At 39.5% G+C, this 24560-nt stretch overlaps 1 protein-coding gene across 6 annotated transcripts in view; it reads left to right on the top strand.

Moving 5' to 3' along the window:
• The first annotated feature begins 2695 nt into the window (after positions 1-2695).
• Positions 2696-24560, top strand: part of TAFA5 (TAFA chemokine like family member 5) — a 434888-nt gene continuing 413023 nt past the window's right edge. For 2 of the 6 annotated variants that reach the window (XR_011327760.1, XR_011327761.1), the window contains exon 1: positions 2702-3943. Coding sequence is in view for 3 of the 6 variants with exons in the window: in XM_069801904.1 (XP_069658005.1) it covers positions 3832-3943 (112 nt within the window). In the remaining 3 variants the exon portion in view is untranslated. Of the gene's footprint in view, positions 3944-24560 lie in introns of all 6 variants that reach the window. The other 4 variants (XM_069801904.1, XR_011327762.1, XM_069801906.1 and 1 more) reach the window with 4 other exon arrangements.

Here is a 24560-nt window from a genome sequence, read left to right on the forward strand (position 1 = left end):
AGATATTGACTCTTCCAACAGCAATGGCAGAACAAGAGATCTGCGTCTTTGATTGCATGGGAATAAACCTGATTTCTGACAAGCTTATTTCACTTTGATATACAGCCTTTAACTTGGGTTTCTATTTTCTTGTCTGCTTTCAGACATCTGTCCATGAGTTTAATCATTGTTTCTACATCTCTGCACTCACAAAGGTCGGAATACTGGGAATTTCTTGGGAGATGAGGGAGACATTAAAGACAGAGTCTTCAGACATTTTCCTTGAAAATCAATGTAAAGGGGACATGTCAAGAAAGAGGCAAGCAAATTAATTTAAGATCACATTCTGCCACCTTTTCACTGAGTAGGGTTTTACTCTGTGAGTAGTGTCACTCTAGGGTGAGGTACTTCTCAATACAAGACAGTGCAGAACAGCCAGACCATGACTGGGGATCAACATACACCTAGAGAATAAATCAGCAGTGATCTAAAATCACATTTTTAAAGAGTGATTTTAAGTCTTGTCTTTGACAATCAAATCAGAATGCAATGTTTGAAAATCTTTCTTCACATAAAAAGCCTTATGTAAAACTATTACAGGTAGATGTAGATAGAAACACAAAGGCCCCAGCTCGGTGGTTCTTGTTCTCAGTGAGTGGTAGGTTACTTTCTGAGTAACTGAGCGGTTCTCCGACACAAGAATTAGCCTGATCTCAAGCGAACAATGTGAGTTTTCAGAACTAGCAAAGCAATGCTTTAGTTTCTGCATCAAGCTTCGGGCTTTATTTAGGTGAACAGTAATCATGACTCCCACTCCTCAGACTGAAAGCCGGATGTATTTCCAAGGGAAATTCTCTGGTATAACCACAACTTTATAGGTAAACTATAAGATTTACTATGGACTATACTGAAAGGTACAGTAGCCTATATACTGTTGCAGCTATCCCTTGTGGCTTTAAAGTCTCTTAATCTATACATCATACTATATATCTCTTGTCAACATACTTGTGCTTTTTCTTTTTAGTAATAGTTAAAATATGTTATTCAACTGTACATTCAATACTTGCAGCTGTAATGGAAATCAAATTTCTTTTCATACATACAGAAAACTGCTTAATTTACATGTTAGTCCTGGAATTGCAATGAACAGCAGCACATCATGCTGAGGCATTTTTGTTGCTTAATACTTATTTACATTTGTTCTGAGAACAGGAAATTTGAAAGTCCTATTGTTTAAAAAAAACTCATTAGGCGGTAGTACTTTACAACATCAAACTGAACTAATACTTCAGGATACAAAAGGAGCTATGGAATTTATATTGACTTACAAAGAAAATCTAGTGTCTAAGTCAGGGATAGAAGGTGTTACAAGGATTTAGTCTCTAAATACAAAATAATAATAAAATGCTCTTTCAAATGATGTGGGGGAAAAGAATAAAACTTGGCATGTTGCCTTAATGCTTGAGTTGTGCTCTATTCCAGTTTTTAAATATAATAGAAAAGAAATTCCCACTGAAAATAAGGGAAAGGAAAGTCACCTCTTGGAAGGGGATGTTGTGCATGTACCCAGTGATAGCTAAAGCTTCACCTCTGTGAAGCATACTGGAGCACATCAGCCTACTGCCCTACCAGTTCAGGATGCAAACTACTCGGGTAGAAAATCAGATCTGAAATCAAAGAGATTACACTGACGATGCCCTCATGGTGCAAAACTGAACTTAGTTCCAAGTATCTAGTTAAGTGCAGCTGTACTAAAAAGGCCCTATAGTCCTGTCTTGTAAATAATGGGTCATTCATACACAATTTTAAGTCCAAATGTTTAAGTGGCAAACAATCGGACAAACCCGGGGCTACTGAAGGAACACACATCTACTTTTTCACGGTATTTTCACTACGCAAGCAAAACACGGGAGGAGATGACTGGGACATTTTGTGACCAAGCTCCTCTTCTGGTCTGCCAGTCCCACCTGTACTCGGAACGTGACTACCTTCTGCAGAACTTAAAATATTAATTTGAGGACATTGCTATGGAGACTCCGAGTGGAAAAGCTCACCCACCCGCTCCCTCTTAATCCACTTGGTTTTTATTACGACCATAAAGGCTACCGGCACACACGTGAACCGGAGCGCTCCGAATCGGGTTTCACAGCGATGTGTCCCTGCCACAACAGCGACAGAAACCGCGCGCCAACAGTCCCCGTCAGGACGGCAGATGAATAAATACCGGAGGAGGAATGTTGCCATTAACCCCTACGGCCGTGTCTAGGCAGAATGCAGCGCGGAGACCTCCACCCGCGCCGTGCAGGTGAGGGGACGGCCAGAGGCCCCCGGGCCCCCCCTCCTTCCGCCACGCTCCGCCTCAGCCGAGACCGAAGCCCGCCCGAGGGGGCTGCGGGCGGCCGCCGCCTGCCTCCCCTTCCCCTTCTTCCCCTTCCCCTCCCCGCCCGGCGGCTCCGCCGCGCCGCCTCTCCGCCGAAGGCCGCGGGGAGACGCAGGGGGCCGGAGCTGGCTCTACCCCCGCGGCGCCACACGGCTCGTCCCGCCCCGCCCCGCGCCCCTCGGCCCCGGCCCCGGCCCCGGCCCCGGCCCGCCGCACGGCCCGCTCCGGCCCCCACCGCCGGCAAGGCAGGGGGCGGCCGCTGCGGGGCGAGTCCTCCCCAGCGCCAAGGGCTAGACCCGCCGGCCGCAGTGTCGGACCGGGGGAGGCGCCGCCGGCGCCGGGCAGGTGCGGGGCCGATGTTCGCCCGGGGGGCGGGAGCGCTGCTCCGGCGGGGACGCGCAGGTGGCGCGGCGCCGGGGGAAGGACCGCTCCGTGCGCTCTTCACCTGTGGGCGTGACCGCCGTCCCCCTCCTCCTCCTCCTCCTCCTTCTCTTTTTACTTGAAGGGCCGGCGCCGCTCTAGCTGCAGAGCCCAAGAGCGGAGCTGGCGGCGCACGGAGAGGAGGAGACCCGCCGCCGACCCTCCTCGTAAAGTGTCCCGCCCGCCGCGGATCCGGCCGCCCGTCGCGCCTCCGCCCCGTCGAGCCCGCAGGACCGGCCGGCGGGGACGATCGGGCTGGACTCGCCGCGGGGGCCGGGGCGCCTCTTCGCCCGGCGGGCCGGGCTGCCCGTCTCCGCCGCCGTCCTCGGCCCTCGGCGGGCACCGCCGCCGCCCCCCGCTCCGCGGCGGGCGCTGGCCTCGGGCGCGGAGCCCTCCCTCCCGCCTGGCGGAGCCCTCCCCCGCCGGCGGGCGGCGGTGGCCGCCGGGGTGCCCTCGCCCCTCCGTGCCCGCTGCCCCCGCGGCCATGCTGCCCTGGGCGGGCGGGCGGCGGCGGCCTGAGCGGGGGTCGCCCTAGAGCGGCGGGGGGCGGGCGGGCGGGGGAGGCCTCCCGGCGCTAGCACCGCCTCAGCCCGGGCCCGGGCCCCGGCCTGCGGAGGTCTGCCTCCCGGGGAGGGGGAGGAGGCGGGGAAAGGACAGCCAGCGAGACAACTTCTGCAAATTAAAGAAGGAAAGGGGGGGAAAAAAAAAAAAAAAGGCAAAACCGTGAGGAGAGGCTCGTTCGTGGGACGTCTTCAAAGCCCGGCCCCACGCCGGGCGTCCGAGTCCCAGTGAACCCCACCACGCTAGCGATCTCACCCCAGCAACGGGAGGAAAGCTGGCTGCGGCCACCGCGCCGAAGTCCTGCGTGTTTTAGAGTCGCCTTGGCTTTCTGGCTGGAAGATGATTCCTGCAACAGGACCATGTTGCTGCTGACGAGCCGCGTTAGAAGATGCCTTCCTTGAGGATTACACGTGGAGAAAGGCCATCAGTCAAGGGGAGAGCTGACTGGTGAAACTGTCTGACTTTCCCCCCCCACCGGGGAAGTGGCTTCAATGGCTCCATCTCCCAGGAGAAGCAGTAGGAAGGATGCCAACGCCTTGCCAAGCATGTCCTCAACTTTCTGGGCTATCATGATCCTGGCTAGTCTCCTAATCGCTTACTGCAGTAAGTACATGTTTGTCCTGGTGCTTTTGCTGGGCGTAAATCCACGCCCTTCCCATCTGAGGTAACGCTTCTGGCAAAGGCTAAGCTCTGAAGCTGTCAGGCGTAGGTACTGTGCCGTAGGCTTGCCACCTCGACGCATCTCCCCCCGCTCCCCCATGGTAAAGCGCGTAGACCAACGCTTTAATACTGCTGCTTCTCGGGAGCATGAGAGGTCTGTAGGTTGGAGATGCGGCATTTCCAGCCCAAACAGAAACATCTCTTGGCTTTTAGGAACAAACTTTTTAGCGGTAGTAACCGTGATCCACTGCTCACTGTTTATTATCGGATGTTACCAGCTTTCTCCCAGGCTGTTCTCTCCACGTACACAGTCTCCCACCCCCGTCCCCCTTCCATGAACAGGAGCTGTTTGGCTTATGTTCATTCCTTTAGGAAGCACATACTTAGTCAAATGACAGATGTCTTAACATCACTGGGATCATATGGGGTTCTCTGACTGTGAAATTGCATTGGAACAAACCCTGGCACTTCCTTAGCATATCCTCAGGAATTTAGTGAGCCCATGCTATCACTTTTAGAGCTGCATCACAGGTTATCGGTAGAGTTTTGTACATTCTTTTTCAGGCTTGGTAGATTGTCCATTAATCACACTGAGTTGCAGATAAGGTATCTGTAAGAATCAAGTGCCTGGACTATTAATACTTTTAAAGGTCTTTATTTTTTCTTGTTAGTTTTTTTGCTCTCGGCAAGAGCAATTTTCAAGCAGTTATGTAATACAAATACAGTTAATGCCCATACTTGTGGGGAATGCAAGTTAGTCCATAGTACCAGAGTGGGACTCTTTCAAAGAGAACAGAAAAAGCAGTTTCTATGCAATAATAATAAAAAAAAATATGTAATTTATCAGGAGGGACCTGCACAACTTTGCCAAAATGAATCTACACTGTATTTTCCCAACCTGAGCTGAATGTGGTCTGTAATTTACCCATAGTGCATATTCCTTTCATTAGCTGTAGCGTGAAAGACTTTGCACTGGGCTTGTCTTGTTGAGCTGTAATAGGTGTAGCTTATGATGAATAGGAAATAGATTCTGGTTTTCAGGAGCATGCCTGCTGCATTTCTTAACCCTCTATTCCATTCCCTCCAACTGTATTATAGTCTCCATTTTTCTGTGAGGTTTTTCTTCTGAAACAAGATGGTAATTGGCTAAGAGAACCTTTAAATCACTTCTTTTTTGCATGTTACAGGGGCTCTTTGTACTGACAACACTGAAAGAGGTTTATTCCAAAAAGAATAACATATTTGGTAATTGTTTTTTCTAATTAAGCACATTTTGCATTACACGTCTCATAAAAATTCTGATATCAAACAGGCCACACAAATAATTTCAGTTTGTATATAATGCCATATTCAGTGTGCTAATATAGAGGGTATACTAAACAACATACTGAGATTTAAAAGAATTTGTGTGCGTACTGGGAGACAAGTGACTCAGTAAATGCAGTATTACAGGATGAATAGTTCAAGTGTAAAGGGAATTCAGCTACATATTTGTAATAGGAAGTATTTTGTTAAGTTTGTGCTAGAAATGTCTGGAGGGTCCCAGGCTTTTTATGAGAAGATACGAGTTCTTCTGTGCAGGTATCTTCTATCAGCATAGCATCACAAAGAGTTAACTGTAAACTCTGAAACCTTAAAAATTATTTATATTCAACAGTGGGAGGTTTGACAATGTTCTGTTCTAAGGAATGAAGTTGTCCATTTTAATTGTTATATATTGTTCGTTATTTATTTTTTGCATTGTTTAATGATGCTGAACAATGCAAATGTTAGCTGATAATATGAAGGCAATTTCTGGTGTGCTTAAATTACCAGTTTCTAATTAGTTCTGTCAACCAGTGTAGATGGTGTTCCTCAAACATGTAGTACGCTCTTCATTCTATATAGCACGCTCTTCATTCTATATAGCACTGAAAAGCACCATGCAGCTTAAAATATGCAGTGTCAAAACACTCCACCATTTATGTAATGTTTCACTGATTTGACAACTGCAATTCCAAATGTTAATGAAGCACCATGAACATTTTCTCTAGCGGTAGTATTTGAAAAATTGCAAAAAATGTTTTTGCTCTGTGGAAAGGATGAAGATGTTTAAAAATCGAGGAAAAAAAAATGTGAGGCTATTTCTAGGTAAAGTAGTACTACTGTAAATTTTATTAATTCTTTTAAAAATCATCTAGGATTTATTCAGTCTTTTTTTTTTTCATCTGATTCCTTATTTTTTGAAGAAAAGCATAACTGAGGGTAGGGGGGACATACAACTTAGTTATGTTTTAAGAATAACAGCCTTGCCATATTTCTTAGGAAGTAAAAGAATTTGACAATGTAACGTGTTCTGTATTTTTCCAGATACCTTATATTCAGGTATATGGAAGTATAACAACTTAAATCTCTGATATCAAGCAGACTTCTGTAAAAAAACAACAAAGGTGACTGTATTATTAAACTAATTACAGGAACCTCGTATGTGATTATCTCTCAGTGTATCATTTTACTACGTTTACATCAAACTCTGCAGCTCCAAAAAAAAAAAAAATCAGAAATTTATCCATTTTTCCATTTTTTTTATAGCACTATAAATAAAACTTTTGATCTACCTTGCTTATATTCATTTTTAATCTGTTAGTCTGACAAAGCATATTCCTGAACCAGTTATATGAATGTTGCTGCTTCTTCCCCCTAATTACTTTGTGAATCTTTGTTTCTGAGAATGTATTTGTTGTACAATAATAAGCCCTATTACTGAGAGCAACCACTAAACACCATGCTCTGAGTTCCACTTGACAGATAAGCATATTTATAAAGTGTGTTCTGGATGTATATGTACAGACCATTACACTTTCATTTATACTTTAATTTCTGAAGCCCATTACGTTTTCTTTGATGTGGTAAAATGATAAACTGATCATTTTTTCTTTCATAAATGTTTAGATTATACTTAGGGATAGTGGCTCCATCCTATGGTGGAAGAGAAACCTGCATCAAATCAATTAGGTTAGTTGCTATAGTGATAAATATAATGTAATATTCTCCAACTGAAGAAAGATCGTCTGATTTGGTAGGTTCTCAACAGGAGAAGGCAAAAATGAAGTAGTAGAAATAGGCTGTTTATGGTCCTTGGTGTGACCACCAAGGAGTTAGTTTATTTAACAAAAGCATCAGTAAATGTAAGAACAGTCTCAGAAGGCTATCCTGGTAGAGGGTGACCACCTTCAATGGCAATTCAGAATTAGAGGAGTTGTGACATTTTTGGATCCCAGACATGCTTTCTGCATACTTGTTTAATGAACAGTAGTAGACCAGAGAGAAGTACCTACAGTGAATTCTTCATATTACTGTTTTTATGTTGTAAAGGTACATTGAATTGTCTTTTTCTCCTTCGTAACTGGGATTTGTGTTTTTCCATGCTAGAAAGTTTGTTCAAATTAAGGAAATTTTCTGTGGTATCCAGCTGCATGCTACATCAGGAATCTAAATGACATGGTTTTGATTCAGAATTACTTTTTAGTGCATTTATACTGTTGGCCTTGCTGTAAATACTGAGGTGCTTTTTAGATGTAAATGGTGACTTTTTAAACACGATATGATTCAGCTTTAGCAAAGTTGTGGATGTTATGAGTTTTTGGCTTTCCTTATTTTATACTGTTTTGTAAGCATATGGAATAGAACATTAGACCCCCATGGTGTTATAGGTTTTGCTGTTCTGTTAAGGTAATACTTATAAGGGCAAGCAAATGGTTCTTTTGAAAGGAATCACCAAAACTGAACGGTACCTGCAAAGTTCACCTTCTTGTTTTAAATATTGTGTATGGAAGAGCAATATGAAGCCCAGTATTTATGCTGACTAAATGGTGATAGTTCTAGGAAAAAGGAATCCAAAGCTCCAAAATGCAAAATATTTCCTATAACTCTACAGTTCTGCATTGTAAGTGCAAGTTCTTTCACAGTAATAAGAAGTGGAAGGAGGAAATATTCTCCTAATTCATTATATTTTTTGTTTGCAGAATACAAAATTAGAGAGTTGTAATGATGAAATACTGGTCGGTTATATTAAATGACTGATTCTGCAGTATACCATTTAAATCTGTGGAACTTGTTGAGAAGAAAAATCAAGCCCTTAGCATAAATAAAAAAGTGTCTTAAAAGATTTTGCATGGTACCATGCAAAATGCAGATAATTCCCATGAAAAATATTATATTTACCTGACCTTAAGTTGAGATCCCATTGTTATACCTTGAGTGGACACTGCTCATTTGAGAAATGCCTGTTCATTGTCCTGTTCTGGAATTGCTTTTTTTCTAGAAGACACAGGCTACTATGGTCTCTAGGTATTATTGTTCCCTTACACTGTTTGAGATTGCCAGCAGGGATGGCAATTGGCTGTGACTGTCACCTGGACACCTTTCCAACAGGAGCTACCATATCAGCATGGATGTTAGATGATAAATGGTCACTGCTGATTTATGTTGGATGCAAACAAGTCGCCTCTGAATGAAGGCCTACAGCTTCTGTTAATGATCCTGTATAGTTCAGATCACTTTCTCTGTTTTCTAAAAATGAAGAAAACAGATATTTTTCATCTGTCCAACTGATCTGTAATTTTATTATCTTTTCTGCAAGAATTACTGTGTTTGTTTTTTTTTTCCCCAAACTCTGCACACAGAATAAATGTGACATACAGCGTAACTGTCATTATTCAAACTTTTTTTCAGCCTAGTTTGTGTATAGAAATGAAAAATAATGCTTTTATGACATTAAATAAGAAAAGCAAGGTACTAAAATTTTGTTTCTTTATATAACATCCCAGCTGCTCCTTTTTAAGAAGGTCCATTTTTTAATTGAAACCAGTGATTTGAACTTAATGGCCTCTACAACATACTACCTGTCAATATGAGTACCAAACTGACATTGAGATTGTCTCACCAGTTGTGTTGTAGTCTGTTCAGATGATGTGTTACACAGAAGTTGTTGGCATCAACATAAGAAATGTCTTCTTACTGCTTTTAATGTTGAATTCAACACTTTAAGGCTAAGTGAGCATCATTTACAATTTCTCAAATGTATTTGAAGTCTGGTAACTCTTACTTCCATTGCAAGTGCAAACACTGATATAGATGGATATAATGGGAACCAGGTAGGGAGGGGGAGCTAGAAAGAAATGGATATTTTCAATTAAATACATGGCAGAGGAGTATTCCATGTCTTTCAGCAGGGCTGATAGGAGAGAGATTGAGACCTTTTTGACTTGGTTTCCGCCCCCCCCCCGTTTATGCAGTGTATTGTATTGTTCTTAACCATATACTATGAAAACAGTATTGGGAGCATGGTGTAGAGCCCCACTGCTCTGGCTCAGTGTGGAAATATGGGCTAGATTGTATCTTCTTTTACTGGGGTCTCATTAATCTCTCACTCTGCTTAGTGACTCCATTGAAGAAGTAGTAGTAAATCCTTCACTGCGATTAGCTTTATGAGTGGGTATTTTCCCACTCATTTTTCTCTGCTAGAAACTGGAGGTATGAAATCTCTGTTTTTAGATGTAATTTAGTGCTTTCTTAGTGACTGCTCTAACCGTAAGGCTATTATGTGAACCTCCCCCCCCCATCAACAGCTAGTCCAACATCTGGCATGCCAAATAATGTTTATTAGAGGTATGCCTTGAATGTTATCAATAACTCAAAAATACACTTGGATACTGAACTATGTACAGAAGTGTCAAAGACATAGGCAAATCTAGATAGCATTGATTAACCACAGTCTTCCTTCTCTGCATATTCTTTGTTGCTAAATTCAAACCAGGATGTTTTCATGCTTAGGCTCATATTTGACCAGGTGTGTTGCTCCGCTGTTGGGCTGGGGATTTGTTTAGGGTTTTTTTTCTCTGTTTAAAGGGAAGTTACACTGCTTTTTGCACAGATGGCTGGCAAAATTGCTTATTGTAGATGTTTTTGGAAGTCATCTCTTCATGGATATGCTTTTATGTCAGCCCTGCAAATAGGAAAATGTTATGTGGTGACTATTTGAAAATATATGAACCGTATTTAGACTATGTTTTCCAATATTTTTGGTGTAGAGGTTTATTTCAAAGATTTTGTGCATGTTTTTCAATAAATGGACTTTGGCTACAGTACAGGAATCACAAGTATAATGGTAGAGGGTTTTGCATTCATGTGATGATCTATTGATCTCCTAAAGACTTTGTGGCCTGTGTCTTATTTCGATCTCTGGATGGACTGCTTCTTTGGACACCTTTCTTCAAACACTTGATTGCTCTCGGATAACGGGAAAGTATCTCATCTAACTCTGGAGTGAGGAGTATAACTGACTGTTTTTCAAAGGAGTCTCTGTGTAACAGCCCCTTTGGTTCTTTCCTGAGTAACAGCTAGTTACTCAATATCATCCCCGCTTTTGCATCTCCTAGCACTTCTTTTAAGTGCCTGTGGCCCAGTACAGCAATAAGAAAGTTACTTCTCTGGAACAAAATGTTATTTATTTTGCCAAACAATATGATGCTGTGGGAGAAAAAATGAACCATATCTAGCGAGACCTCTAGCTACTACATTTCCTGTGGTTGCAATTCCATTCAAGGCTGTAGGTTGGTATGACTTATTTTCAGTTTTCATGTTCTCTGCCTTATTCTCTTGCAGCCTGAGTTAACACATGCTTTCAGCTGACCCTTGGCTTTAAGAGCCCTCCACCACTGGCATCTCCTGCTCTTCCAACAGGAGAGTGTTTTAACAGGGCAGGATCTTATGATGTTTTTAGGATCACATACCTGGCAAAATAAAGCTTCCTTCTGTCTTTGCCTGTGACTGAAAGTAGCAATTTGAGCTATGACCCCAATGTTCAGTTTGGTGTTTTGAAGGTTCAGAACTGGGACTGTCTCTGGTCTTGTTTTCTGTGGAGGTTAATTCTAGAGCATTGTTAACAGATGTGCTCTGTTTTTATTTTTTGTACAAAAAACTGAATAAAAACCCAGAGCACAATGCCTAGGAGAGTGGTAATGTTTCAAATTGCAAGTTATGTTAGTTGGACTGATTCCTGATTTTTCATCCGTTGTAGAGAAGGATTGTAGTGACTGACTGTACTCAAGCACAGCGGTAGAACCTGCTGGTTCTGTTAGCTGACAAAGCTGCATAATCTGAGGGAAAGGTCCTTAATTCTTACAGAAATGAGAAATTGCTACATATGAAAAAGAAATTTTGCTGTCTGAAGTCTATCAAAAAGTATTATTGTGTTCTTGTTAGTCATAGTTTAATTTATGATGGCTTTTACCTTTGCTCTTGGAACTTTTTTTTTTTTCCCCAATGATCTTAGAACTCTGATGTTGACAAATGCGTTCTGAGAGATGATACACTGACAATATGAGATACTGTTAACCCCAAATGCCTATATCACTTTTGATACTCTCAGATGTCAGTATCCCTTTTAGCAGAATATTTAATTTTCCATTGAACTACACCAGTGCAAAGTTTGGCAGAACAGCTTAGCCAGATGATAGATAAAAGTGGATTTAAGCTAAGCTCTTGCACATTTCATTAAATGGTTCAATTGTAAGCAGAAATGTTGAAAAGCTGTGGGAACAGTGACTCCTGGCACTTCTGGCAGATCCGGAAGAGGCCCACAAAACTGATCAGGGGGCTGGAACACCTCTCCTATGAAGACAGGCTGAGAGAGTTGGGGTTGTTCAACCTCAAGAAAAGGTGGCTCCGGGGAGAGCTTATTGTGGCCTTTCAATGCTAAAGGGGGCTTATAAGAAAGATGGAGAGAGGCGTTTTATCAGGGCCTGCAGTGACAGGACAAGGGGCAATGGCTTTAAACTGAAAGAGGGTAGATTTAGATGAGATGTAAGGAAGAAGCTCTTCACTGTGAGGGTGGTGAGACACTGGAACAGGTTGCCCAGAGAGGCTGTGGATGCCCCATCCCTGGAAGTGTTCAAGGCCAGGTTGGATGGGGCTTTGAGCAACCTGGTCTAGTGGAAAGTGTCCCTGCCTATGGCGGGGGGGGTTGGAACTAGATGGTCTTTAAGGTCCCTTCCAACCCAAACCATTCCATGACTTTTGTTCTCTTGCTTTAAATTAAACTAAATAGGAGTGTAACAGACATTATGAGACGTTACCTGTTACTGATAGCATTCTCTGGTGTTACTGAAAGGGTTCACCAGTTTCTCATTTTTATGAACCAAAGTGGACTTTATATTTAGTTATACCGTGGGTAGACGCTTTTCTTCTGTGCAACCTAAAAGAAATGTGAGTTTTTTATATTTTTTGTATAGTGAATGAATTCCAAAGTAGTTCTGCATTTAGCCTTGAATCATAAAAATATAAAATTCTTTTCTGAATTGAACTAATATAATAATCTGAGTTAATCATCAAGAACATTTTATTGAAAAATATCAGAAATGCGTTCCAGAGCTTTTTCAGTATATACTGTCAGTAGTGCTTTATTGAACATTCATTTTAAGATGAGAGTATATATGTGTTTGTGTATATATGTGCTCAGTAAAAACCACATCATTATTTAAAATAAAACTGAGAGGCTTCAAAAGTTGTTCTCACTGAATGTTACTTAAAGGTAGTACTGTCTCTGAAATTACCTTCTATAAGGCATTTGACCTAACTTATCTTTGTATATCCTAATACCTGGAATAATGATTCTTTTAAGATATTGTTTTAAAGAATTTGCACAGATGTTTTCCTTTTAAGTTATCAGCTCCAGCTAGAAAAAAGCCAAACATATATGTTCTGGAACTCAGATCCTGATGGGTTAAAAGAAATGGATGACAAATAGTTTCAATTCCATCTGAACAGGACTGGTCTTTCCTTACTTTAGATTTCTGCAGTATAGATATTTATATTTACCATACCCTCCTTTTAAAGTCAATGGAAATATAGACATTTTTACAGTGCAGTTCATGTGACGTGTTTTAGATACATGATGAAGTTTGAGGTAAACTGTGCTGCAGAAGTGCTTGTCTTTTTTGACTATAAAGCAGATTAGACAACTTGCTAAGATTTTTAACATATATGTTATCACATTAATCTAGTCCTTCATTACAGCATCTGTAGAATGTTGCTTATTTTATTTTCAGGGCCCACGCTTAATATTTAAATGTTTAATGCCAAGTCACTGGTTCAGTATTTTTGTAGGGAAGAAAAACCGCAGAAAAATAGTCTTGTGATACAGATTCATTAAGGCTGTAGGTCAAGATATTGAACTATGCAGCAAAAGATTTGTACAAATTGAGGGATGTAGTTGGCATAAATTACTGGGATCTTCTGAAGACATCTTTGCAAACAGCTTGTATCCTGAACATTTTTTGCAATGTGTTTTGTCTTACTGTAAATTCTCCAGTTTCATTGCCAGTATTTTCACACTCTGGGCACTCTAAAAATACTGTCTTTCCCCCAAAAGTTGGAAACTAGGTGAATTTTAGATGAGTGTACCAAAGGTTATCAGCTTTACCATTCTTCTTCTCATTTTTTAAGCCTCTTCCATACAAAACAATATTAAACACATTTGCACTGTGCAAGCTTTTATAGTGTGATTAAAACATTTGAATCACCTTCATCTACTACTGATTTAGGTAAGAAAAGGTTTAAAGGTAAACAGTGTGTATGTATATATGTGAAGCTGCAGGGGCAAAGATGACTAGAAATGCTTGCCTTGAATATCAGAGCAGATATGAATTGCACTGAGCATTAAAGTGCCATCCCCTCAACTCCTCCTGCCCTTCCTTCTCCCTCACCTGGAAGATAAAAGCTATGTATGAAAAAAAAGTTTATGTTATGCAGCTATTTTTGGTAGGATATTGGGCTTTATGATGTGAGACGTTCCTCCAATTCTACGTGCTTCAGTGTAAGTGCTATTTTTATAGTCCTTTTCATCTGGAGAGATTTGTTGCCTTCTATACCTCATTCTTTTATCAATATGTTTTTGTTCAAGGAATATATTGCTGCTTTTCACCTTATCCATGGTATATATCTTTATGGACATTCTTTGTCTAACAGCTGGCCAAATCTGGTTGTGCTGCCTGTATAACTAGAGAACTCTCCTTAATCCTGTCTATAAATGTAATTATTTTCTAATAGAATCGTCTTTAGAATGCCTTACCGAAGAGACTCTTGAACAGTTTATGGTGCTATATGGGCTCCCTTTTCCATGCTTTTGCAGAGTTCTGTAAAGCGCTGCTGTGAACTCTTAGGATGATTAGTTGCATGAACTGCGACTTTTAATTATGATAAATGGATTTGAGGTATTTCAGATACAATTGCAAGGAATTAGTTTAAAAACAATTTATAATACTTGAGTTGGTGGCATTTCAAAAGCATTTCCTATGAAACAGCTTAACATTTAAGTTTTTCTGTTTTGACATTTGATGGCAATATAGGTAAACCAGTATATTCTTTGGTACAAATGTTACATTGACTTCATAAGACTGACATTGTATTGAGCATATGTAATACTAAGAACTGTTGCCTAATGTTTTCTCAGATAATTCATCTCTATATAGAAGAAAGGGATGTCCTTTAGAATCTTCAATTTCACAGAGTGAAAGTATTCTTTTCCTCTTGATATTTTAATATAAGCACAGATGCAAAATAAAGTGAAGCACCTACCCATCTCATTTTTTTAGTTAATTCCCTGAAATTTATAGTGGTTTTTTTCCCCCCCTCCATCAAAGACCAAATCTGTAGAACTCAAGAAAACATTTCCTACATTACCTTATTAGAGCACATTCCCAATATATTCCACTGCCTTTCCTTTCACTGCTTGTAATAACGGATGTCCATTTCCTTCCTAAGAGCTTCTTTTAGAATTTAGTGCTCTGTGTTGGCATAGAGTCCCAATATTAGTTTTCTATTTTTTTTCACTTTTTCTTTCTTATTTTTCTTATCCAAGGTCAGGCGAATTGGCCCTACTGTTTGTCTTGCCACTTTCTGAAGTGCTTTTCTGTTACTAGGTCTGACAAGTACAGCTATGTGAATCACGGTTTGCCAGTGACTTCTCAGACAAATTAACTTGATATATGTGTAGAGACTTTTTCTCCCAACTCCTAGATCTGCAGAGATTTGAGAATTGGGCTTGGATGTTTTTCTTCCACATGCATCAGGTTCTCTGAGCCCAATTATAATCTCTGTGATACGGCATACTGTAGGCTTGCATGTGTGTACCTTATTAGAACTTAGTAAACTGGCAGTGCACAGAGAATATAATACATCTAAAATTAGAGTTTAATTTTTCTTCTGTCATTCTAAATTATTTTAAAAGTATATTAAAGCAACAGACATGACTATGCACAAAGGGTTAGAACTGAACCATTGAGAAAAAATATGCTTTCAGTTTCAGCGCATGTGATTTGAACAAAGATTTTAAGTTACCAAAATGTGGGAGAGCCCTGGTAGATATGATGGGTATATGTCATTTGTCATGACAAGGGTGTCCAAATTTCAGGTGCATGTTACTATTACTCAGGTCATGTATGTTTTGTGTGTCAAAGGACACTTATGTTTGGCTAGATAAGATATATTTTTCTAGTTGTGGAACAGGAACAGCTCTCTTAAAAGTGAGTGGCAGGAAGCTAGAACTTAAACCAGAGCTAGCTGGTTTTGGTCTTTGAAAGGGATGGTCATGTAAAGCATATGGAATGAAAATTTCAGAGCTCTTAAGTAAAGTCAAAGAGCAGCATTTCTAAAGTAGCTTTTCAACTAATTTCATGTTCTTATTTTGCTTTCTGGTTTACTCTTCTCAGTGTGTATTTCTATAAATTTATTCTCAGGATGTAGCACTGTAGCTGAACTTAACTGATCAAAATGTAACATTTTTTTCCCACACCTCTAAATTTGCTGATTTTTTTTTTTTCCCCTGAAGAGCAAAGATAGTGCCATGACTTTGTTTTTGTTTTGTTTTGTTTTTTTTTTTTTTTAAATTGGAGGGTAATATAGCAACCTCAGAAGAAAAAAAGTATACATTTAAAGAAATGATAGAGGAAGTAAAATTTTGAATTTTGCTTGCTGACATGTTGAAAAGAATTGGAAGTTGGATTTTAACTTTGATTCGCAGACTTTGACAGCATTTCTTTAAAAGTCAACAGAGAACCTTTCAATCAGTTACAACTACGTGACAGACAACTGTTGGAGAAAATTCTGTCTTTAAAAAATGAAAGCTTGTGAATTCACACTGAGGCTTGTTTGTGTGTCGGTTGCTTTTCCGCTTACCTACATCCCAGGGTTGATTGATGTATAAACATGGGGATACATGTATGAGAAGACCATATGGTACTCTGGATCATCCATTTGAGTTTTGCTTCATTGGAAACAAATGTATCATACTGGTTAATTTATATCTCGTCTGGATTTTTTGAGAGGAGTAATTTTGTTTATATAGGAGTAATTTGATCAGTAAATAAACGCAATATTTTTTTCTTCTTTGGGTCTTTCTTCCAAACTTATATAAAAAGCACTTAAATATTTAAATATTGATAACAGCAGTTCTTTCTAGGACTGTAAGATACCTTTTTTGGTTTATAGGGTATGAGATATGTCTACAGCTGCAAATCATTTAAAGAAAGCTGAGTTGGGTTGAGTGCTTGCTTTCAGGTAGTGGATTGTGTCCGGCCTTGTCTATCCGTCTTTTCCCCAGGCACCTGAGTCTGAAACATTACTGCTAGTCAGGAAGCTGTACCTGCTGAAAGCGAGAGCGTCCGCTTCTGTCTCGGCTTAATGCAAGAACTGCCATAGTAGAGGAATTAAAGCTGTTACAATCTGTCAAAATGTTAGTTCCCAACGTTGGTAATATTTTAGTTGAGATGCAGGAAAATCAAGATCTTATAGAGTGTGTATTGGCTAACTCATTCAGCTGCTGTGCATACTGACACGACTGTTGGCCAGGAGACTCATCCACTGTTTCAATGCTTAGCTCTATAAAATACAATAGTGATAACCATAAAAATGTATTTTCTTTCACACTGAAAATAGCTGTTATTGGGACTATATTCAGGCAGAAAGAATGTTGCTTCATACATTTAAAACCTACATATATTAACAGTTGATATTATTCCAGGAAAATGACCATGTTTATTTCCTGAGAACAAGGAATTTGAGCAGGTTTAAACACACAAGATGAAGAATGATTTATTGTCTGTAAACAGTTGAAAAGACTCCTTTTAAATCAATTGCAGATAATGAAAGAGAATTAGTGGTGAAAAGAGAAGACATTCTTTCTTTTTTTCCCCTGAGCTTGGATTTAAGATGACTAATGTTGAAACAACACATTGGAAATTTGCATGACTATCTGAGCCAGTGAAGCTAATAACGGAAGAAGAGCTTCCACATGTGAAATTCGTGCAAATGCTATCAAAATGTCTACCGAACTCTTTATATTTCTTACTTCTGTTGAAATTAAGTGTACAGCTTTTTTTGAAACCAGCTGGATTCTGAAGGTAGTTTTGAGGTATCACTTAAAATGCCCTTCAGTTTCCTGTTCAATTCAGTGTATTATAACATTTGAAAACTTTCATCTATATGTGGAACTTCTACAAAGGAAATTAGTAACTTTTGTTCCTACGGTGTCTTTTTCAGACAGTGATTCTGTCTGTACTGATTAGAGTACACGTATGTACAACATAAGCCTCATTTTATAGTAGATTTTTTCTGTCCATTGCCTGACTAGTTTCTGTACATATGAAAAAGCAGATTTATGTAAGATGAATCTCAATTTTTCGTGAAGAATATTGAGCTTACACTAACAACATGTTTATAAACATAAATGCATTTTCTTTGTATGTTTTCAATAACATTGAAAAAGAGTCATTGTGGCATGTTTTTTTGCAGGATAGGCATAATGCATCTGTTATTTTTGCCTTTGATAAAAGACTTATTACCTCAAGGAACTTAAATATTATTTTTTAAGAGAAGGGAGTACAAATCTATGAAACAAATTCTCGTGAGTGGTAAATTTGGCTGGTAGATGAATCAGGCAAAAGAAACTAGTCTATTTGACACTTCAGCTGTGAGGTATAGACTGTAATTTTGTGACGCTCAAAAACAAGTGTCAAGGAGTTTTATGGGCCCTATTACCTTTCAGGTTCGTAAAACACTGCCAACAAGCATATGTCTCTCTCTTTTGTAGCATAAGTAGCTCAATTAATTTATAGAAGTTTTTCCATTTTGTGTGTATAAGAAGAAAATGAGGGTAAATTAATCTGAATAAATTGGGTTTGTATTTTATTCCATTAATCTTGTGGGAATTAGTATAACAGTGATGCTAATACTGTCATAAAATTTTTTGTTTCTTACACATCATTATCAAGAATGACAAACATAATTGTTTTCTTGGAATGGTGATGCCATTAGAAGTTACTTTCATTGACCAGTGTAGACCTTTGAAAGTTTGAACTGGACTTCGTACGCATTTTTATTGCTTAGTGGGTGTTTTCTGTTGTTGAGTGTGGGCTTTTGAATTTTGTCTCATTTGGAGCTTCATTTCCACATAAAATCACAGTTCCCTCTTCCTTCCATACATGCAGTGCAAATCTGGAGATATGAGTGACTGCTTCCCCAGGACCAACCCATGCTTGAAGAGCAGGTAAGTTCCAGTAAGTCTTAGATGAAAGCCAGGGGGATATTGTTGCTGCCATGGCTGTCTGAGCCAAAGTTGAGGAAGAAAAGACGTCTTTGAAGCTGTGACCTGATTTAGTAGCACGAAGACAAACATTTTTGTAAATGGGAGCAATTCTAGAGAAAGTTTGTTTTTTGGAGCAAGCTTCCAGCATTATTTTGGCCTTCCTGGATTCAGTTCTTAACCGCCTCCTCTTTAAACAGGAGCTTTTTGCAGAGTTCGTTATGTTCACACTTGGCACGGGGTAGAGTTGAATGCTGTGTGTGCATTCTGCAGCTCGCGCTCTACATCTAGATCCCGATGAGGAGTAAACAGGAGGAATGTGATCATTGTGAGAGTCTGAAGATGGGAGAGAAAAGAAATGCCTGTACTATCCTGTGTTTGCGGTCTGAGAAAAATGACCCAAGTCATTTCAGGCTATTACTGTTTGCCCTGTGCAGCTGTCTTTGGGATGAAAGTAAGAGTATTTGGAGCTCAGCTATACCAAAGCTGCCAAGTCTGTTAGAATTGATGTAACTGTCTTCCTTTTCCTTATAATGCAGAGGTCATCCAGCAGAGCCACAGGTGCTGTCTCAGACTGGTGGCCTGGTCTGAAGCCCAGCTGACAGGTGGTGTTAGACAGGAGGGTTTTTTGCTACTTTATTGAACATCTTGCTTAGAAAAAGGTGATCAGATACTGGCCAGCAGCTGGGAACGTGTCCAGCACTGGTGTGTCAGACTGTTGGATGGTTTAGTACTTTTAACACCTGGTCAGCAGTCATAATCAAACGAACAGTCTTTCTGAGCTAAATAAATGTGATGTGCATTTCTGTACATTAACATTAAAACTCAAGATCAAGGTCTTGTAACTGCATTTACAGAAAAAAAATTACTTCACTAGTTAGAAAATATTGTTTCAGATTCCCTACCAGAAAATAATTGATTTTGACCCCTTTTCGAAACAACAGTACACTTATTAAAATGGTAGGAAAGCTGTCAATATTTTCTTGCACTTGATCAACATGGGAGCGGAAAGAATAAGGTAGGGCTTAATCTTCACTGAATCCCCGTGCATCTTCTGTTCCTCAAGTATGTAATTCTTCACTTAGAAAAATTACAGCAAAAAGCATAATATTTTGGGATCTCTTGTTTCATTGATCGAGTTCTTGGAACTTGCAATAAAAGAGGGAGAATGACAGAAAGGGACTAAGTGGTTACTTCCCATTTATACTACAAGGGTCCCCTTTGCAACAGCTTCCTGATACATTTAGGTAGCTACTGTAGTGTGTGAGTGACTGGAGAATTTATTTTAAGCTGGAGTTGTGTATTCTTGACTGCTGATACATGTGAACAGGCCAACAGTTGATATTTGTAATTAATTTTCACATTGATAATTATTTAGAAAGCTTCTGAATCTTAATAAATTTTATTTCAATGCTTTGCTGGTAATTTTCTAACAACCTACTGGCAACAGCAATTATTCCCAAAGTTGAAGCCATTTTTCACTAAAAATGATATGATTTTTTAAACAGCTAATTCTCCTCCTGCTTTCCAGATAGTAAAGTTAGGAGTGCAGCTGTTTCCTACTAAATGAAAAGCATTAATCATTTTCTTTTATATATAAAATCAAATAGCTGTTGCAGTAGTCTCTGTATGTAGAATTTGCTGTTTGGCTGGTTTTGCTGTTTTAGAAGAAATGATTCGACCATGGCATCATTTTGATACTTTAGGAGTCTGGGATATTTTGTATTGCAGTCAAGGGTCTAAATAATATCAAAGAATGCCTTGTATCTAATGCTTCAAGAAGCAAATCTATTTAGGGTGTACGTATCTCATTTAGCTTGCATTTTAAAATCCTACTGATATGTCGAAGTATAAGAAAAAGTGTAACACCAGTGGATGATATTGAAGACTTAAGTAATAGAAAGGGGGCGAACTACAGTTAGATGAAGTACATCATGTGTTTATTAATTATCAGCATGAATCTCTGCAGTAAAATGAGAGCTCATCTATCATTGACCAGGAATAGAGATCCTTGGCATGTTGGTTAGTTGCAGGATAGCTATGAATCATTACTGGCATTGTGAAAAAGATGTGTGACCCCAAGGTGAATTAGACAATAGAGAAGTATTAATGTCACCATAGACAGCATTGCTGAGACTTCATCAGCAAAGCTATATATAATTTCCTCTATTCAGAAACCTATACTGAACTAGCTGGAAAAGTGGTTGGATGTTCAGGAGAATGCAGTGTCCACTCCAGAAATGAAATTTAAACTTGCTTGACTTGTTTAGTCAAACAACAACTGAGAGATATAATAAGGTACATCAGGAGAATAAACAACAGAAAAGAAAAAAACAAGGACATTCTTAGCTCAGGATTAAGTGGAAGTGGGATTTAATTGATTTAGAAAAAGGATTTTAATACATAGGGGTCTGATAGCAAGGCGCTAGATGTGAAGACTTGAAGAGACCTCTTCCAGACTTTTGTTTGACGGTAGTATGTAGCTGTTAACTTATTTCTGTGTTGCCTTTTATTTTTTCCTTTCCAACAACTAGTCCATTTTATCACTCAACTGCTCACTTTTAATTTAAGCTCTTATGTGCCAAAGCTGTGCAGTATCTCATCAGAACTATGGCCTTGAAGATTCCCCTAACACTGTGTTTCCCAGACTGTGGGTTAAGCCCCTTGCGGACAAGCCAATGAGGGAGAAGGATTATGAATAAGTTACTTTTAGGGCACGTATTATTTGTATTTGAGAAGGGTGGAACGTGAACAAGCTGCCATTCCCTTGATGCAGAAGACAGACGCTGTAATAGCTTCTAAACCACTGCCAGTGCTGATTGCCAGTGATTCATGGTGTAAGTGATCGTATACAGTAGAATAGCCAGCCAGCAACATTTATTAAATGTTCTTATACCTGGGTACTTTTGTTTACTTGGTACAAATTAGAACAATCTGCAGTATCCAAATAAGAATATTTTACAGCCCTTGAGCTCAAAGTTCTCAATCACTTCAAGTCACTGTGACTTTGAGCTCCTACCACACTAAAAGTCAGAGCATGGAAATGATTGCCATCCAACACATTTTTCTTTTCATTTTTTTTCTTTTTTTCCTCCATCTTCCTCTTTTGGTCAAATTAGTTTTCAGACAGATAGATAGCTTCCTTGAGTGCTGTGGCTGGTAGAAGGGCGTGTAGGAACATGTGGCTGGGATAAGGGAGAGGTTACCCCTTCTGATAACAGCCTGCACTAAAATCATGGCATTGCCTATGGATTACTGTCTTTGTCTCCTGATATCTCTTACGTGTTGATTACCTCCTTTGGACTGGTTGATAAGGCTTTTTAAGTTCAAGTTTAGAGTTACAGCTGGAATCTCTTCTATTCTTTAATCTTTTATGTCTTTGTCCTTAGGACTTCCCCAAATGAGTCCTGGGAGAGGTCCCCATCTTTTGGGTAACACTTGTTGTGTTGATAAAACACATTCAAGTACCCAAAGTTGTCTGATATCGTTTATTTATCATTTTATGGGTTACAGGTTGTCCTGGTTTCAGCTGGGATAGAGTTAATTGTCTTCCTAGTAGCTGGTACAGTGCTGTGTTTTGAGTTCAGTATGAGAAGAATGTTGATAACACACTGATGTTTTCAGTTGTTGCTAAGTAGTGTTTAGTCTAAAGTCAAGGATTTTTCAGCTTCTGATGCGCAGCCAGTGAGAAAGCTGGAGGGGCACAAGAAGTTGGGAGGGGACACAGCCAGGGCAGCTGACCCAAACTGGCCAACGGGGTATTCCATACCATGGGACGTCCCATCTAGTGTAAAAACTGGGGGGAGTGGGGGCGGGGAATCGCCACTCGGGGACTGGCTGGGTGTCGGTCGGCGGGTGGTGAGCAATTGCCCTGTGCATCATTTGTACATTCCAATCCTTTTATTATTGCTGTGGTAATTTTTTGAGTGTTATCATTATTAGTTTCTTCTTTTCTGTTCTGTTAAACCGTTCTTATCTCAACCCACAAGTTTTACTTCTTTTCCCGATTTTCTCCCCCATCCCACTGGGTGGGGGGAGTGAGTGAGCGGCTGCGTGGTGCTTAGTTGCTGGCTGGGGTTAAACCACGACACAGGTCTATGTAGTTTGGTTCTTTATTTATACTGAAACATAGGAACAAATTTACTTGGTTATATCAACAAACCATTTAGCCTAATAATCACAGCAGTATCTGTAAGTGGATACCTGGGGAATCTAAGGACAGCACAAGGTTATATAATACTTGACCCTAAGGCCCTCCTGTCCCCCAGCTGTTTTCTGCTTAGGGGGTCTTGGGTTGGATGAGATTTGGAGGCAGTTAGTAAACAACAAATGATTTCCATTAACTCCATTTAGTATGGGTGTTGAGAAATGAAGTTAATGTTTGCCTCTTGTATTTCATGAGGACATCAGATACCACTGTTACAGGTGTAATTTAGAATAGCAGTATTATGCCATAAATTGTATCCAGCTGGAATGGGCAGCAAAGCCTCAGAATCAGGAAAACGCCTGTTTGCTTCAAGTGATTTAGTATTATTTTTTTTTCTGGTCTGTTAATTCATGATCATCATGTAATATTCTTTATCACATACATAGCTGAAATCTGGAATAGGGAGTAAGAACACGTAATACTACATTTGAGAATGGAAGTATGTATGTTCCCCTACCAATAATGTATTCTAAATCTCCCTTTCTTTTGCTAAATTCAGAATAGTATGTTGTGTGTTTGATAAAGTATTTCTTATGCATTTGTTGAGATGAAATTCTGTTCTAGGGTCTTTTTTTTTTTTTTTTTTTTTTTTTGCCTTTTCTTTCCCCCCTCTGAACAGAAACACCTTCAGGGGAACGAATTTTTTAGGGTCATAGTAAAATGTTCAGTTCTGTAAGAATTTGTTACACCATTCATTTTTTGTTGAATGATAGTTTTGAAGATAAAGTATTTTTTGGCTAGGATTTTAAACAATAATTAGGTCCTGTTTAAAGTTAGCAGGAGTGAAATGGTGAACTTCACTAGGACTCTCTAAAATTGGGATTATGCAAAACTGCTTGAAATCACTTTTTGACTCAAAGATGTTTAAGTGAATCCCTAAATCCCTGCCTTCCTTCTGGTATTACAATGAATAATGAACACTCCATATTTCACCTGCATAGTTGATCAAAGCAGTGGATTTCAGAAGTCTCACTGGGCATATCTTTCCTTGCTGAAATGAGGACTGAGATTTACTTTAGTATTTTGACTTTTTAATCAACATGAGTTTTATAAACTGCAGTTTATTCTCTTTAAACAGACAATCCTGTAAGATCTTGCATTTTTAATGTCATCATATCTTCTAAAAAGTTTTAAAACTATTTAAATAATTTTAAAATTAAAAATTTGCCTGAAAGTCTAAATTAAAGGAGCTCTTTAGATTATGACTAAATTCTTTCACTGAGTAAGCAGATTTGAGTCAATGTAGAGGTGACAATTCTGAGCTAACATCTGTCAAGCACTGGCAGTAACGTAATAGTTATGCAAAAGCTTATTACATTGACCTCATAGTCAATGGGTTTAAGAGAAACATCCTTGGTGAAAAATCACATCAGAAACGTTCTTTCTGATTGGCTTAACAATACTGTTACTATTAACTTTATAGTGTGCTACCTAAGGAATAATTAAACCAGATGGTGCGTTAAACCCAACTGAAAGAATAAAGACATTTTTACTTTTAAGTTGATCAAAATTAGGTAAAACAACATATGTTCATGTGCATTACGATTCCTTTAACTACATATTAACTGCTTTCCTTAATATTCTTCCTGGTGATCTGAGAGCTCTGCCTCTTGAAAAAAGAGAAAAACAATCCCTTTTTGAATTCTTCCTTTCTGACTTTCCGGTCACTCATACCCCTGTGTTGCTTTGGTTTTTATGTATTTTAAGTAAACAGGTTGCTCACTGCAGCATTC

The sequence above is a fragment of the Haliaeetus albicilla genome, chromosome 14, assembly GCF_947461875.1.
Source record: "Haliaeetus albicilla chromosome 14, bHalAlb1.1, whole genome shotgun sequence".
Lineage (NCBI taxonomy): Eukaryota > Metazoa > Chordata > Aves > Accipitriformes > Accipitridae > Haliaeetus > Haliaeetus albicilla.